This window comes from Schistosoma mansoni, chromosome 1 (assembly GCF_000237925.1).
Source record: "Schistosoma mansoni strain Puerto Rico chromosome 1, complete genome".
Lineage (NCBI taxonomy): Eukaryota > Metazoa > Platyhelminthes > Trematoda > Strigeidida > Schistosomatidae > Schistosoma > Schistosoma mansoni.
In genome coordinates this window covers 45,981,463-45,996,067 of record NC_031495.1, presented here as the reverse complement: position 1 = coordinate 45,996,067, position 14,605 = coordinate 45,981,463, and the positions used below count along the sequence as shown (strand labels likewise).

Genomic DNA, 14,605 nt, shown 5'->3' with positions numbered 1-14,605 from the left:
TATTGAATCTAATAGTTCACAGTGCTCGGACATACGTTTGGCAAGTGCATATCTTGAATGCCAATATAATCTGTTACACAAAAACAAGTAAATTGGCAAGTAGATAATTAGGTGGCCTAAAGCGGAAATCTATCCTCTACACTTCATAGAATGAGGTACTTAATGGGGAAAACGATTTAGAGTTCTGCCATATTAAATGTCATTCTCTGGGATCTAGAAATTCTGCCATTTAGCATCTCTGCTGCTGTATCCCGTTCGAATTGAATATTTACGAACAAAATTGTTTTGAGAATTGTGGAAATTATTATCTAACTGACGTTTTGGATTTAGGTTACTATTAACGAACCTGAATGAGAAACTGTACTCCATAAGTGTTTGTTGGATTTTATTAAATGTAATAACAAAAACTGACTAGACCTTCGGCGCTAAGATAAGTTATCATATAAAAACTTGTGGATATTTAGCTAAAATGCTTATTAAGTCTGTACACAAAATGTGTTAAGCTGGGAATGTGTAACAAAAACCTCATCAAGTTACGCCAACTTGTAAGAATTAATCCCTTCTCAACTTACTTTTCTACCAATTGACCCATCAAACCCTTTGGGACCACGTTCTCCTTTGATACCTGGGGGTCCATCAGCACCTCTTTGGCCAGGTTCACCAGGTTCTCGAGGTGAAACACCTTTGACTCCCTTAGGTCCTCTCATTCCAGGAACCCCAGGTCTACCTGTAGGCCCAGGACTTCCTTTCTCTCCAGGTGCTCCAAATAAATCTGGACCGGGTTCACCCACTTCACCTGGAGCTCCTCTCGCTCCAGGTTCCCCGGGCTCACCTTTGCGACCCACGGCTCCAGGTGGTCCAAGCAAGCCACGTTCACCTTTTGGTCCGACTGGGGATCTTAATAATTCACCTCGGTCTCCCGTTGGACCACGTTCTCCAGGAGGACCTAATAAGAACAAAAGTAGACGAACATGTTTTTGAAAGATTAATAGAAGACATTTCTCATGTTTATTATAAGATGGAGCAAAATAAAAAAGTTAAGACGTTAGTCATATACAGTCAGTGATCTGAAATGTTTACTATTATATTCCTTAAACTTACCAACTGATCCTGGAAATCCTTTAGGGCCGACAAATCCCTTGGGACCTTTTAGACCTGGTTGCCCCTCAGTTCCTCTTGGTCCTGGTGGTCCGGGTACACCTTTTTCTCCCTTAGGGCCCATAGGTCCTGGTTGACCGGGTAGACCATCTTTACCAGATATCCCTTGAATTCCTTGACCACCTTTCGGACCTTGTAAACCTTTAGGTCCAGGTGGACCTACTATACCAGGTTGACCTTTTTCCCCTTTTGGTCCAACATCAGCTAATCGATCAGTTGTACCGCGTGAGCCCTTTTCACCTTTATCGCCCTAAAATAAGTAAAATATATCACAATATCTTGTGAACTAGATGTATTCTCAGTAATTTAATAGTTCGTACTATATTGAAAAGCGAAAACCTTAATGTTAATATTCGAAAACATTATCTATACAAACTACTTCTATGATACACTAAGTTTATGTCGAATAAAAACCGTTATTATCATCGTGGCGTTGAGTTATTATTTCATATCTCTTTTTTCACATTTCATATCTAAATCATAGTTACCATTCAGAAGACTATAACAGCGGAAGAGTTTTTATCACTTATAAATATCGTTCACCGAATTACAGGAGATAGAAATACTCTAGTCATCTGCTTCATTGCAAACCACTTCTTTATACAATGGAAATTCATGGTGAAGACTGAAGCACCTGAAGAGTCGGACTAAATAATCTTGTGCCGATTAAAATCTAGCTCTAAAAATGACTTCCTAATGTTCTAGAAAAAAAGAGAAATTTACATTAATTTTATTAGTCAATATAGAGAGCATAAGGTTTTGTGTGTCATACAACAATCATATTTCTGATGTAAAAAGTGTAACCAAATCAATGAAGTCTAAAATTCAATAAATTGAGATGTGATACCTGTAAACAAGTAAGTCTTCCTTAACCTTACTTTTAGTTGAAACCAATGAATGATTTCCTGGATAATAAGTGATCCAATCATATTACATTTACTGCAAAATGTGTATATCTACATAAAAATTTCCATAACGCTTATATAACCAACTTGAAAATAGTTAATATATGAAAAAGCAACCTAAAATCAAATATAAGCAGAAATAATTCGTGTTTCATTGATCCAACAATCAGTTGGTCAGTAAATATCAGGACATAGAAATTTAACGCAATAAACAAGACTCTGTAGGGATGACAAGATAATAAATCAGAACATCTTACCAATGGTCCAGGTAGCCCCGGTAGTCCTCTTGGTCCTAAATCGCCAGGCTCGCCGGCTATGCCATTTCGACCAGGACGACCAGCTGGACCTGGCACTCCATGATCTCCTTTTTCACCAATGAGGCCAGTCGGACCAGGATCACCTATCTCTCCTAATGGACCCATTTGACCTGGTCTACCCTTTATTCCAGGTAGTCCTTGAGCACCTTTTAATCCTTTTTCACCTTTCTCACCTTTTTCGGCTACTCCGGCTAGACCTGGAAGACCTTTATTTCCAGGTATTCCATCATCTCCTGGTTCACCTGGGAAACCTTTTATACCTATAATAATATGAAAGTAAATGTTAAAACTACCTGGAGCAACTAAAGCAGAAAACAATACTTTAGGTCAATTGCCAGAGTGGTAGAACATTTTTTGTGAATATATACTTTACCAACGACTTCAAGAGACTGTAAAATTTTACCGAGTTATCTGACATTATGAAATGTTAAATGCTTGGATTATTTATTATAAATACTCAGAAACATTCCAGAAGAATAAAGTCGGATTTATATATCAGTGATTTCTTTTTGTACGATGTATCTTGAGCAACCCCCTACATACACCACTGGGTAAACCTTAAATGCCTTAAAATATGCTCACTGTATGACTTTCTATTCAGGAACTGGTGTTGCCTGTAATTTAGCTTTCTTATCACTTTATATAGCATAACAGATATGGATACCAACTTTAGGTCTCTTAAGAATTAAATATTTGTAAGTTTTACTCAACTCTTAATAAAGTCCAAGCTAGCTATCAACTTGTTTTAAATTTCGTGCAAAAAATTGAAGTCATTTTGTTTGATTTATTGGTCGGTAATGAATAGTTTCACTAATTTTTCTACTTTAGATTTTAGTTCGTACTGTTACGTTTTTCAGATAATCTTGTAGAACAGTTCATTCTTCTACTGAACTAATCACTATAATCCATTTTATCAATTTCTCATAACAGTTTTATATTACTTTAAAATAGTTCCAGAGGGTAATATTTTTCCTAAATATTAATCTTTATCAATCACAGGTTGAACTGTGCTTTCTGGTATTTTTTAGGTAGGTAATACTTAAAATACTGGGGGAAGGAGGAGATAGTTATATTCGCTATCGATTTGTCTACTATCAATCCAAATGTATTTTGCTCATAGCATTACATCCACTCAGCTATATCACTTAATTAGTTGACTAAACCATGAAACAAAATGAACAAATTCTTATAGAATTATGAATTAGATGTTTTACTATTCAAATCAGCTAGTCAATTTATTTTATATTTCTGTGGTTTCAAACTTTTTATATCGGATCTCATTAAAAGTTAGTTAACTGTTCATTGTTATTAACCTATAATACATGTAATCATTGTCTAAATCTGTTGGGGCGATCCTGAAAATTACTCGCGATAGACATGACAAGCTCAGGAAAACATTAAGAAGCATTTCATCCAATCGGCGTTTGATTAGAAGTTTCGCTAGAAATATCACGAAAATGAAGTCACATGTAGAGGTTCTGATTGGCTGATTACTACACTGCTACTATGTTTAGTAGTATTCTAGAATTTTCAGGAAACCCATGGACTTTTAAAATACTATAAAAAGCTGTATATTTTCTGTACATGAATGAATCTTTGGAGTAAAGTGTTTCGAGCATGTTTTGTGCCTTAACTCTCTTGTTCAAGTCGCTGTGTAGTTCTAGCTAGGGGGTACAAGACTAGCTTTGGATCCGAGTATAGCGTTCAATTACAAGACGTATCAAATCAAACGATCCAAAAAGAATAAATTAGTTCTATTTCACACATGCAATGAAATTATTGAAGTATTTCAGAATACAAAGGAATACTATATGATTACTTGACTATAATTAATATAATTTAAAATAAATTGTTATAAACTCATTTGGAGTTCCAACAGTATATTGAATTTACTATTGTTCGTTTTAGAAAAATCCACGCAAATATTGTAATTCGAATTCAGTAAGTTGATACCTTCATTTGAATCACGATTCATTGTCAATTTTTTTGGTAGAATCGACCAAAAGTTAAGTATACTTAAATTTTTAAAAAAAGTTATGATTTTGTTTTCATTGTGTTGTTTCGTGTCATTAAAAAGGTTGGAGTTATTAAACATTCCTCTACTTATCACAGAAATCATTTCATACTATATCACTAAAAATGCTTCCAAAATAAATGACAAGATGCACTAGATATACTGTTTTACGAAAGTAATAATTACTTGCCTTTGAGTCCTGGTAAACCTTTTTGTCCTTTAACTCCAACTCCTATTCCTCCTGGTTCTCCTGGAAGTCCCTTAGGACCCATTAAACCAGGTAATCCTTTAGGTCCTAGTGATCCAGGAAGACCTCTTGGCCCCTCGTCACCAGTTTCACCCCTCGGCCCTTCCACACCATCATCTCCAGGCTCTCCAGGCAACCCTTTGGGGCCGAATGTTCCAGGTTGGCCAGCATCACCTTTTTCACCAGGAGACCCAGGTGCTCCACTAGGTCCACTAGGACCAACTCTCCCAGGTAATCCTGTATTTCCAGGTAAACCTTTCGGTCCTTCAGGTCCACGAGGCCCTGATGGACCAGGAAGGCCTTTCATTGCAATTGTAGGGAATCTGTCTTCTCCAGGATCTCCTTTAGGGCCATCAACACCAGGAAGACCGGTTTCACCTTTTATACCTTTTGGCCCTTTCATTCCCTGATAAACCTCGCCCGGTTCCCCAATTTCCCCCTTAGGTCCTCGATCACCTATTTCACCTTTTGGACCATTTAATCCTGGTAGTCCATCAGCTCCTCTAACTCCTTTTTCACCTTTAATACCCGGAATTCCTTTTCTACCTGGAGGGCCGGGGAATCCTTGTGTACCTTCCTCACCTTTTTCTCCAGTCGCTGAGAAACCTGGTAGACCAGATGGACCACGTTCACCTATGTCACCAGCAGGTCCAGGAAGACCTTTTGGGCCAAGTAGACCTTTTATTCCCTTTCTTCCTGGTTCTCCTGATGGACCTGGAATACCTCTCGGTCCTTTGGGGCCCATAAAACCTTTGTCTCCCCGTTCACCTGCAGCTCCTTGTAGACCAGGAAAACCTGGTTTCCCCTGTTTTCCAGGTATTCCAGCAATTCCTTTCTCACCTTCTCTGCCTAGGAAATAAAACATAGTACAAAATATTTTAAAGATCACATTTAAGTTACCGTAGTAACATACAAATTTAATTCTTATAATTTTTCTCTTTTCAGTATTAGGTGATCAAATATGCACCTTTCTTGGCTCGTATTTGGAGTCTTCAAAGTAGGTACAATAGAAATAGTCATGCTCAAATCCATTTGCAATATCAAAACTGTTTCTAACATCTCTAAGACACTAAGTAAACAGCATTGTTATTGTAACTCTCGGATATTTAAGGGAATGCATTTGTTTTAATGGATCCTTTTCCTAGTCGCTGAAGTTTTTTGAAACGGTAGTCAGTGTAAACATGAATTCAGTTAAAACTATCAGTTAGAAGAAATTAATAAAAAGCTGAGTATTATATTTAAGTCAGTGCACACGATTCATTTTATGAATTTAGGGATCAGTTTTAATAAAAGCTATCACATTTAATCTTATCAGTTTGAAGTACTGATTCTCGTTGTCGCAAATCAAAACTAACTCATTGTATCTAACTATTAAATAGTGTTTTTTTCAAAAACGAATAAGCTAAATCAGTGGCATCATTGTGTATCTATGTACTTGTAAATATCCGAAATTTGTGAATATCATTTCTGATTCAAGGTTAAGGCATTACTAACGTACGGTTAGCAGTAATACCCTAGTTAAATGTATTCATTTGGGACCTAGCTATTATTAGAGTGTATTTAAAATACTTTCCTATTTGTTTCGAGTTACAAGCTTAACTCGACTGAGTTTGATGTTCAAAATATTGGGGATAGGTTCACATAGGGATTCTTTAATATAAATTCGTTTGTATCTACATAAATTCCATGTTAATTCACAAATTATCTCTATATAGTCAATGATATTAATCGTAAATGATTATCTTCTGTAATCTCTAGTCAAATTAGTAGTAAATTTCGTTTATAAAGTAAATTATTAGCTCTTTCAGTTTTTAGAAAATGATAAAACTTTATTAATATTACATTATTGATAAAAGTTAATTTTCTGATCACTTTATGTTAAAACCACATTGTTTGTAATGTACTCACTCACACAAATTACAAATTGATTGATCAGAACTATTACACAATCATCGTTAGTTTAACTTAGTTTTGTAGTAAGACATTTGAAGGTATGCACTAATTAACGAACTTACTTTAGTAGTATGTAATGAAACATAAAAGTCAAGCATTTAATCTTTTTTGTTTGCATACAAAATTACTTTAATGCTAAACATTTAAAACTGAGTACAAAGACTGTTATTCTAAAAATAGTATTTGTTATTTTAAAAACAAAATAGTATTGGTACGACTAATTTTATAAGACAATGAGGCAATTTCAGTGAAGTTTACAATATAAAAATGAATAACATTTTACCATCAGATTTTCTTAAATATTATAATCAAAGATGGTTAGTGGCTAGTAGTGGAATCCAGGATGCACGTTTCGTCCTATTTGGGACTCGTCAGCTGGATATACCTGTATCAGAGGGTTGATTTTTACTCCGGAACTCGAACCCAGTACCGTTCGCCTCAAAGCCCACCACGTTATCCACTCAGCTACTGAGTCCTGATAGCCACTTGCTTGTGCAATGGGGTGAAGTTTAAATTCACTTGGTATTGTTTCGTTGAATCTTACCATTAACGTTTAGGACTGCAATTGATCAGTCTCTTATTGGCCATATGTGCATACTGTGAGTATTGCCTCGATGTAGCCTTGATTCACAAGCATTATAAGCAAAGATGGATAGTGGCTAGCAGTGGAATCCAAGACTAGCGTCAATGGGAAGATTCAACCAAATAATACCAAGTGAATTTTTTTCTTAAATATCGATTGTTCAGCATATTTATTATGTAATAAATAGTGCGGTTAGCTGTAAGGTTATTAGTAAGTGAAGTGAAGCATATCTTCGGTATTATGGTTATACGTTAATTAAGGAAATAGTTTCATTTTTCTCTTCTAAATTTCTGTGTTGCTAAATGTATAACATTAGTAAGCAAACGGTAATAGAGATTAGAATATAACAGTAAATCAATTGATTGCTCTTAGAGATGTGTAATACTGTACATTTGTGTAAATGGTTTATTAATAAACTATTCAGCTATCAATTCATGTATACAATTACTTGGCACAAAAGAACCATTATTCTGGTATTTGACATGTACAGCTCAATCATAAGATTACATAATTGAGAATCAATATCTAATTTGGAAAAAATTGTGCTAAGAAAGAAGCACCTTTTTCTCCTGGGAATCCTGATAATCCTTTGTCTCCTGGGTATCCTTTCGGACCGGTTTCACCTTTGATATACTCGAATATTTGATCAACAATATTATCCATTCCTAAATAAAGGAACAATATACAAGTAACAATGTGATATAATTTTTTTTTATAAAAACTTGACATTCTATTATAAACTGATTTTGATTTTTCTGTATTTTAATTTAGACTATACTCAGAAACTAGGAAGATAAATAATGTGTGGAAAACGTTTCTGAAATCACTACAAAACTTATGGAATCTGAAAAAGACATCAGTATAAGTCATTTACAAAAGAAATTGTACCAACTAAGATAAACACTATATGGGACAAAGTTGATATAGATTAGCAATCAAACAAGATAATATTTAATGCATTCAATCAAAACAGACAAGAATTCGTTCGGGTTAACGTCGAAATTTTGGGTAATGAAGATCCCAAGAATACCATCAATGCCACATCAATAGTCAGTCGACAAACATGTCTACATTGACGCGGTGTGTCAATCCATATTGGAAAATTTAATTACTCGTTTAAACAGAGGTAAACGTACGAGACAGTCAATGGAAGTGTGAAATCAAATGAAAACTACAAAACCCGTGATGATAATCAGTCACAAGCAAGGCCACCGAAACTGATAGATTAATTATAAAACTGGTTTCCAGGTTCATTAGATGTTGATAATGTTTTTCAGAATAACAACACAATCTTCCCAATTCAACCATCTATCCAACAAAATAAGACACCACTAAAAGCACTCACTGGAGATTGTACAAGCTAGAAGCTTTCTTCACTATTTCAAAAACTAAACTGTCGTTTTAAAGGTAATATGTACAGTCATTGCTTGGTAATGGAAAAAGATCCAACTAACTACTATATATATATATATAACCATGGGAATCGGTTAATATATGTGTTGACATTTACTTACCTCTGTCTCCTTTTTCTCCTTTTTCACCCTTAATGCCATCTCTGCCAGGAATACCCGAAGCTCCTTTTTGTGCATCGAATACAATTCCATCACGACCTGGTTCACCACGTCTTCCAGGTTTTCCTACTGTTCCACTGAAACCTGGTAACCCTGGCTGTCCACTGTCGCCCTATATAAACAAAATATTCAAAATAGCAAATGAAAGTTATTGATTTTGGTGGTTCAAAAAATCACCTCATTACACCATTGTTAATTCTACTTATAAGCATACTGGATGACTATAAATTAGGATGTACGGTATAAAATAATAATGTTATAAATTTTTCATTCATTTTGAGCGACCAAACACAGTCTAATTAGAAATTAATCAGTCAGTCCTCTCACATTATTCACTTCATTACCATATACAACCAAGGCTCTGTGATAAGTATGAACTGTTATATCCTAGCGAAGATTAAATAATGGGCAACTTCTGAGAGCTATTAATGGACTAATATTATATATATATATATATATATTCCCCTCATTATAAGCTTTATTTTAACCTACAGACTAGTATTATACGGTTTTCTCTTCTTAAGTTATACCCAGTTTATCAATTACAGTCTCATACAATCACAGCCATATTTTGGCTTGATCTTGTACAAATGTTATTTTCTATTTTATCTATGATGTGGTCTGATTGGTTTGTATATAAACCAGGTATGTTTGAAATATATGATTCATACAGTGGGAGCTATTATTGGCGTTCTTAACTCAACAAGCAGGTCTAGGCAAGGAGAGGATCAATAGGGACGCTAGGCTGCTCAGACCGGTCAGTACGTCAGTGTTATGGCACAGTGTGAAGGTTGTATAAGTCGTGTTTTGATTGGCTACCTTACCACGTGATATATTAACCGGGCAAAAGTCAGGTCATGAACCAGTGTGGTTATCTGGAAAAAAAATTTTTATCAATCAACAATTTAGTATTTATGGAAATTATGTTTGAAATAATCTCAGGGATTGGAATTTAAGTAATTCCAAAGTTTCGTTGAGTAAACTTGTATGAGCTTCTTCAAGGTAATAATTAAGGGCAAATTTATCAAAGAATACATCATGTTCAACAACCAAATCAAATCTATACTAAGTGCTTATTCAATTACTGTTTATATTTTGACCGTTGAGATTATTTTAAACATAATTTCCATAAATAATGTCTTCTATATTCTCGGCGCCCAATTTCTGTCAAACCTTTCATTCAAATATTGACGAATGTTCGTTCAAAAGTCTACAACTCAGTTTTGGCCTACTTTCATTTTCAATAGTACAGTAATTAATGTGGTAGAATGTCTGTATTTTATAAACTAGCATTCAAGACACCTTAAGCACCTTAAGCTCCATTGAGAGATATTTATGGCCTATGATGAGGATGGCAACTTCACCAAATATTCTGAGCGTAGATGTCATATCATAGACAATTTAATATCGGATTTGATGAATTATTAATCATTTGCTTAATCCAGAATTTACTACATTATTCTTTAAATCAAATTTTTATTGGTAATAAATAAGCAGTCATAGGAATAGAACAGCCCTTAACCGTAAAATAAGGAAGTGTGAGCATAGGCCTGGTCATTGTATCTAAAACAAGCGAGCCACATGACTACGCTTTATAGCGATGATGCCTTACCTTAGGACCTTCTGGCCCAGGTAAGCCTTTAGGACCAGGAAAACCTTTCGGACCTTGTTCACCGACTACTCCGGCACGACCAGGACGACCAACATCGCCACGTGGTGCTTCTGGTACAGTGACATTTACTATTTCAACAGGACCCGGTTCGCCTTTGGGTCCACGTGAACCATCATTTCCACGTTCACCTTTCTCACCCTATTAAAATAAAATAAGCTTTAAAATGACATTCTAAATCAAATTTCAATAAATGGTCTTCCATAAAGTTAACTATATGGAAAAGATTTATCAACTTTCAAAAAATATTGACAAACATTTTATGCTTGATTTGTAAATGTGCTATTTTTAGAGAGAAAACAGTAATTATCAATCAGCATGGATACATAATCCGCAAATTTACAACAGAATCTTTGAATATATACCAGAGAATCATAGTGCTTTTATGTAATGAACGAACACTCAGGATGACCGGATGCATACAGAATCTCTTGACTCAGTACAGATATCATAGATTGAATACTTCATTTGCAAAATTACATCATTTGTCCTACACATTCTGTATGATTGTTCCAGGTTTAAATTCCTTTCTATATCCGTTTCTGTTTTCGCTTCAACTTGATCTTCTTAGCCTTCTGATATCAGGGTTTCCACTTCCGACTCGTGCTACATACTACTTACATCTGTTGACATACGTAGCATACACCACACTTAGACTGCCTAAACGTGTCATGGACGGAAACACCGTAAGTACAAGACATACAATAAATCTAATTATAGCTTCCAAGTGATAAGGTAAGCTATTAAAAAGAAATTATTATTCATCGCAAAAAGAGGTTTTATTACATTTAACACTACCTTGATTATTGAATATTATGCTTTGAATCTTTACGATAATGTTTGTGATTGACTCATAAACCTTACAAACATTCCTCATCCTCTATATCAACGTGGGGCCAAGTACACTAACACAATGTGCATTTTAGCTACATTGTCATGCCTGTTTTATAGGAATTATTATAAATAATCTTATTATTCACAACATGTCGAAAGCACGTAATCCCCCTCCACTAACCATAACCATTCAAGTTTTTACTTTTTTATAGGTTTATCATATCTGCACCACTACTTCAATGTTATTTTGTTCTTACTACAAGTCTTAATCTATCTCTCTACTCCATTTAATAATAGTTTGGATATATTCCCTTTGGTTGACTGCATAATGAACTCTTTCCATCATTCTCTTTCTGAATAAGCTGAATTTCCATAACTGTAAACATAGTTCATGATTATCTTTACTGGTGAACTGAATTATTTTCTAACAAGACTACATGTATAAGACATCTTGGTTATAAAATGTTAGATGTGTGAAAGATTTAGAGTACAAATGCCTATATAACCCAAGATAAGTAATATAATAGATTTGAAAGAAATGGTAGATTATTTGTAAATATTAATTAGCATTACGTTGTCTAGCTAGTAGTCTTAATTCTAGTAATCACCTTTATAATGTCTAAGCTAAACTAAAAGATGCAAAATCACAGTGTACTAGAAACTAGATTGTTGGAGGTGAACACCAGGATACCATGGTTTATACTGATAGAAGTAAATCAGTTGAGGAGACTGAGTTTACGTTGGCCAATGTGATTAGGATGTGTTACATTTACGCAACCATCAAGCACCTCGATGAGCAGTGTTGGTCAGAGTAAGAATGGATCGAAAGCAGACCGAAGGTAACCAAATCAAGACATTGCATCAGTAAATGAGCTTTCCTAGACTACACAGATGGCCTGGTTGAGGGTTACGTGATAACTGTGGTTGTTGGTTAGAGATTTTGAGTAAAAAGGATCACAGTAGATCAGTGACGCAGAGCTATTTACTCCTTAATTTCCTTTTGATCTTGAATTCCAGTGTTTCTTTATGCATATCTTTCCATTTAACCTTCTCAAACCATATTCTTAATGTGTAGTATCTCTCACTATCATTGACACTACTATTATATTGAATTCTTTAGTATTCATTATATTAATCATATCTCGTTGTGCAGATGTAAAAATGGCGACTTTAGTTAATCTACATTTGTTTCAAGTCGTATATTGGTTACGAATAACTGAATCCAGTGGTCATGCTTTGACTACTGCACTGAATCACATAGAATGTCCGTCGTTAAATGTCAATCTTATGAGATTATAATTGAATCTTGCTAATAAATACAGACGTGCAAAATCAAAATCCATGACTTCATATTGATTGTCATTAATCATTCAACATAGTATACAAAAAACTAAGAGGACCATTTAGTATGATAAGAAGCTGGACACTGGAAAAGGGTATCAACTAAATAAATTTCCATAAGGAGGATATAAGGGTATAGATTATGGAAATTAACCATATAATGTATCAGCAAAACAGTAGACCAATTAAAGTGAACAATACGTTCTCTGCGAATCATTGCTCAGTGTCTCAATTAAGTATAAGTCAGGTGAACATATAAACTTCATTTAAATGTAATTCAATCAATAATTTACCAAGCTAATATATATTATTTTAAACAACCGATAAGATTCACTCAGTCAATTGATCTTGAAATATTTACCATATACCAAATATTTTACTGTAGATAATTTTAAAATGATTAATGCCACCTATTGTGTATCAAAATGCTCACATGCTGACTCATTAGAAATACAAAAATTCTAATTCATGTTATCAAAAATAAATTACATGCCTTTTGACCAGGCACCCCAACAAGACCATCTCGTCCTTGGGCTCCAGGTAATCCCTTTTGTCCTGGTGAGCCATCCAAGCCTGGTTCACCAGGGATTCCAGGTTGACCTCGGAAACCTTTCGGTCCTTGTAAACCAGGTCTTCCGTCTGGGCACACAATGCAATCCCCTTTTTCTCCAGCAGGACCAGGATCACCCTCACGCCCACGTATACCAGGTAAACCAGGTTGACCTTTAACTCCTTTAGGCCCAGGAGGACCATCAATACTAGGACCTATTTCCCCCTGGTCACCAATAGGACCTGGTATACCTGAAGCTCCTCGATCACCTACAAAAGATGAAGGAAAATTAATTCATTTGGAAGTATGTTAAAAACACTCGTAAAGTTAGTTTGTAAACTTTATGTCATGGGTAAAACATAAATCTAAATAGCTAACCAGGTGGTCCAATGGGTCCTGGAAATCCACGTGAACCTTTTTCACCTTTCCTTCCATATACCTCTCGACCAGGGAAACCTTTTTCTCCTTTCGTTCCAGGAATTCCAGGTCGTCCTGTCTTTCCACGTTTTCCATCTAATCCTGGCAGACCTAAAATAATTTATATATAAAGCTATTGATTATGAAACATACAACTACCTGTTTGGGATAATACTATTAGGAAAATTATATTCATTGAGCTAGTTGACAGTAAAAAGTAATTAGAAATCACCATCATTTTAACTTATTTTAATAGCGACGGTGAGAAAAACCACTTAAATTGAATTATATTTTAAGTTGTACAGGTTCATTTATTCATATTTAAGTAGTGAGATCGGTTTAACGATGAAATACAAATCTGTTGTCAATAATTATTTAGAAATTAAGCAGAATTTTTATCAACTTTATTTTGATATTTTTAGCACTTGTATTGCCATTACGGTCTACAATTTCAATTCAGTAATTAAGATATGTGTGAATATAATTCAAACAATCAACGTACACTTTAAAGTATGTATAAATGTACTCTTGAGATAGAACTGTAATAGGCGGACAGATCATGTCTTCATTTGAGAAACTAGTCGATTAGCCTCTACATTGTTAAGCAAATGAAATACTATTATACATAAGTAACTACATTATAGTATACTTTTTGACCATTAAAATACATTCTCCTTAAATATACAGTAATACAGATTATATTTTCGAACCGACACATGTGTCAATACTCAAAAACTGAATTAGTTATAATTGGTGCCCAGTAAGACAAAACAGACTATTAATGTTTAAAATTTAATAATTAAGATAATTTAGTCATCGTAACAATAGTATTTGACTGACATATATATCTTACCTTTTTCTCCTTTCCTTCCTGGTTCACCTATAATAACTTGTGCATATCCAGGACCTGGATCACCCTTAGGTCCAGGGTCTCCTCGTGGTCCACGTCCACCAGGTAAGCCTCTTGGTCCATAAGGGCCTATGAAATAAATGTGAGAATAAACTTTTCTTAACAAAGAAAAACAATCATAAAGCGACCAAAATTA

The 14,605-nt window shown here is 34.7% G+C and overlaps 1 protein-coding gene across 1 annotated transcript in view; it reads right to left on the bottom strand.

Moving 5' to 3' along the window:
* The window catches only part of Smp_170340 (putative collagen alpha-1(V) chain precursor), a gene marked incomplete at its 5' end in the record, with an annotated part of 40,646 nt that overhangs the window by 5,361 nt on the left and 20,680 nt on the right, over positions 1–14,605 (bottom strand). The window contains 10 exons of the mRNA XM_018794600.1: positions 573–946; positions 1,102–1,408; positions 2,321–2,640; positions 4,585–5,490; positions 7,738–7,842; positions 8,692–8,860; positions 10,361–10,558; positions 13,086–13,411; positions 13,521–13,670; positions 14,413–14,538. Of these exons, the coding sequence (XP_018648995.1) occupies positions 573–946; positions 1,102–1,408; positions 2,321–2,640; positions 4,585–5,490; positions 7,738–7,842; positions 8,692–8,860; positions 10,361–10,558; positions 13,086–13,411; positions 13,521–13,670; positions 14,413–14,538 (2,981 nt within the window). The remainder of the gene's footprint in view (positions 1–572; positions 947–1,101; positions 1,409–2,320; positions 2,641–4,584; positions 5,491–7,737; positions 7,843–8,691; positions 8,861–10,360; positions 10,559–13,085; positions 13,412–13,520; positions 13,671–14,412; positions 14,539–14,605) is intronic.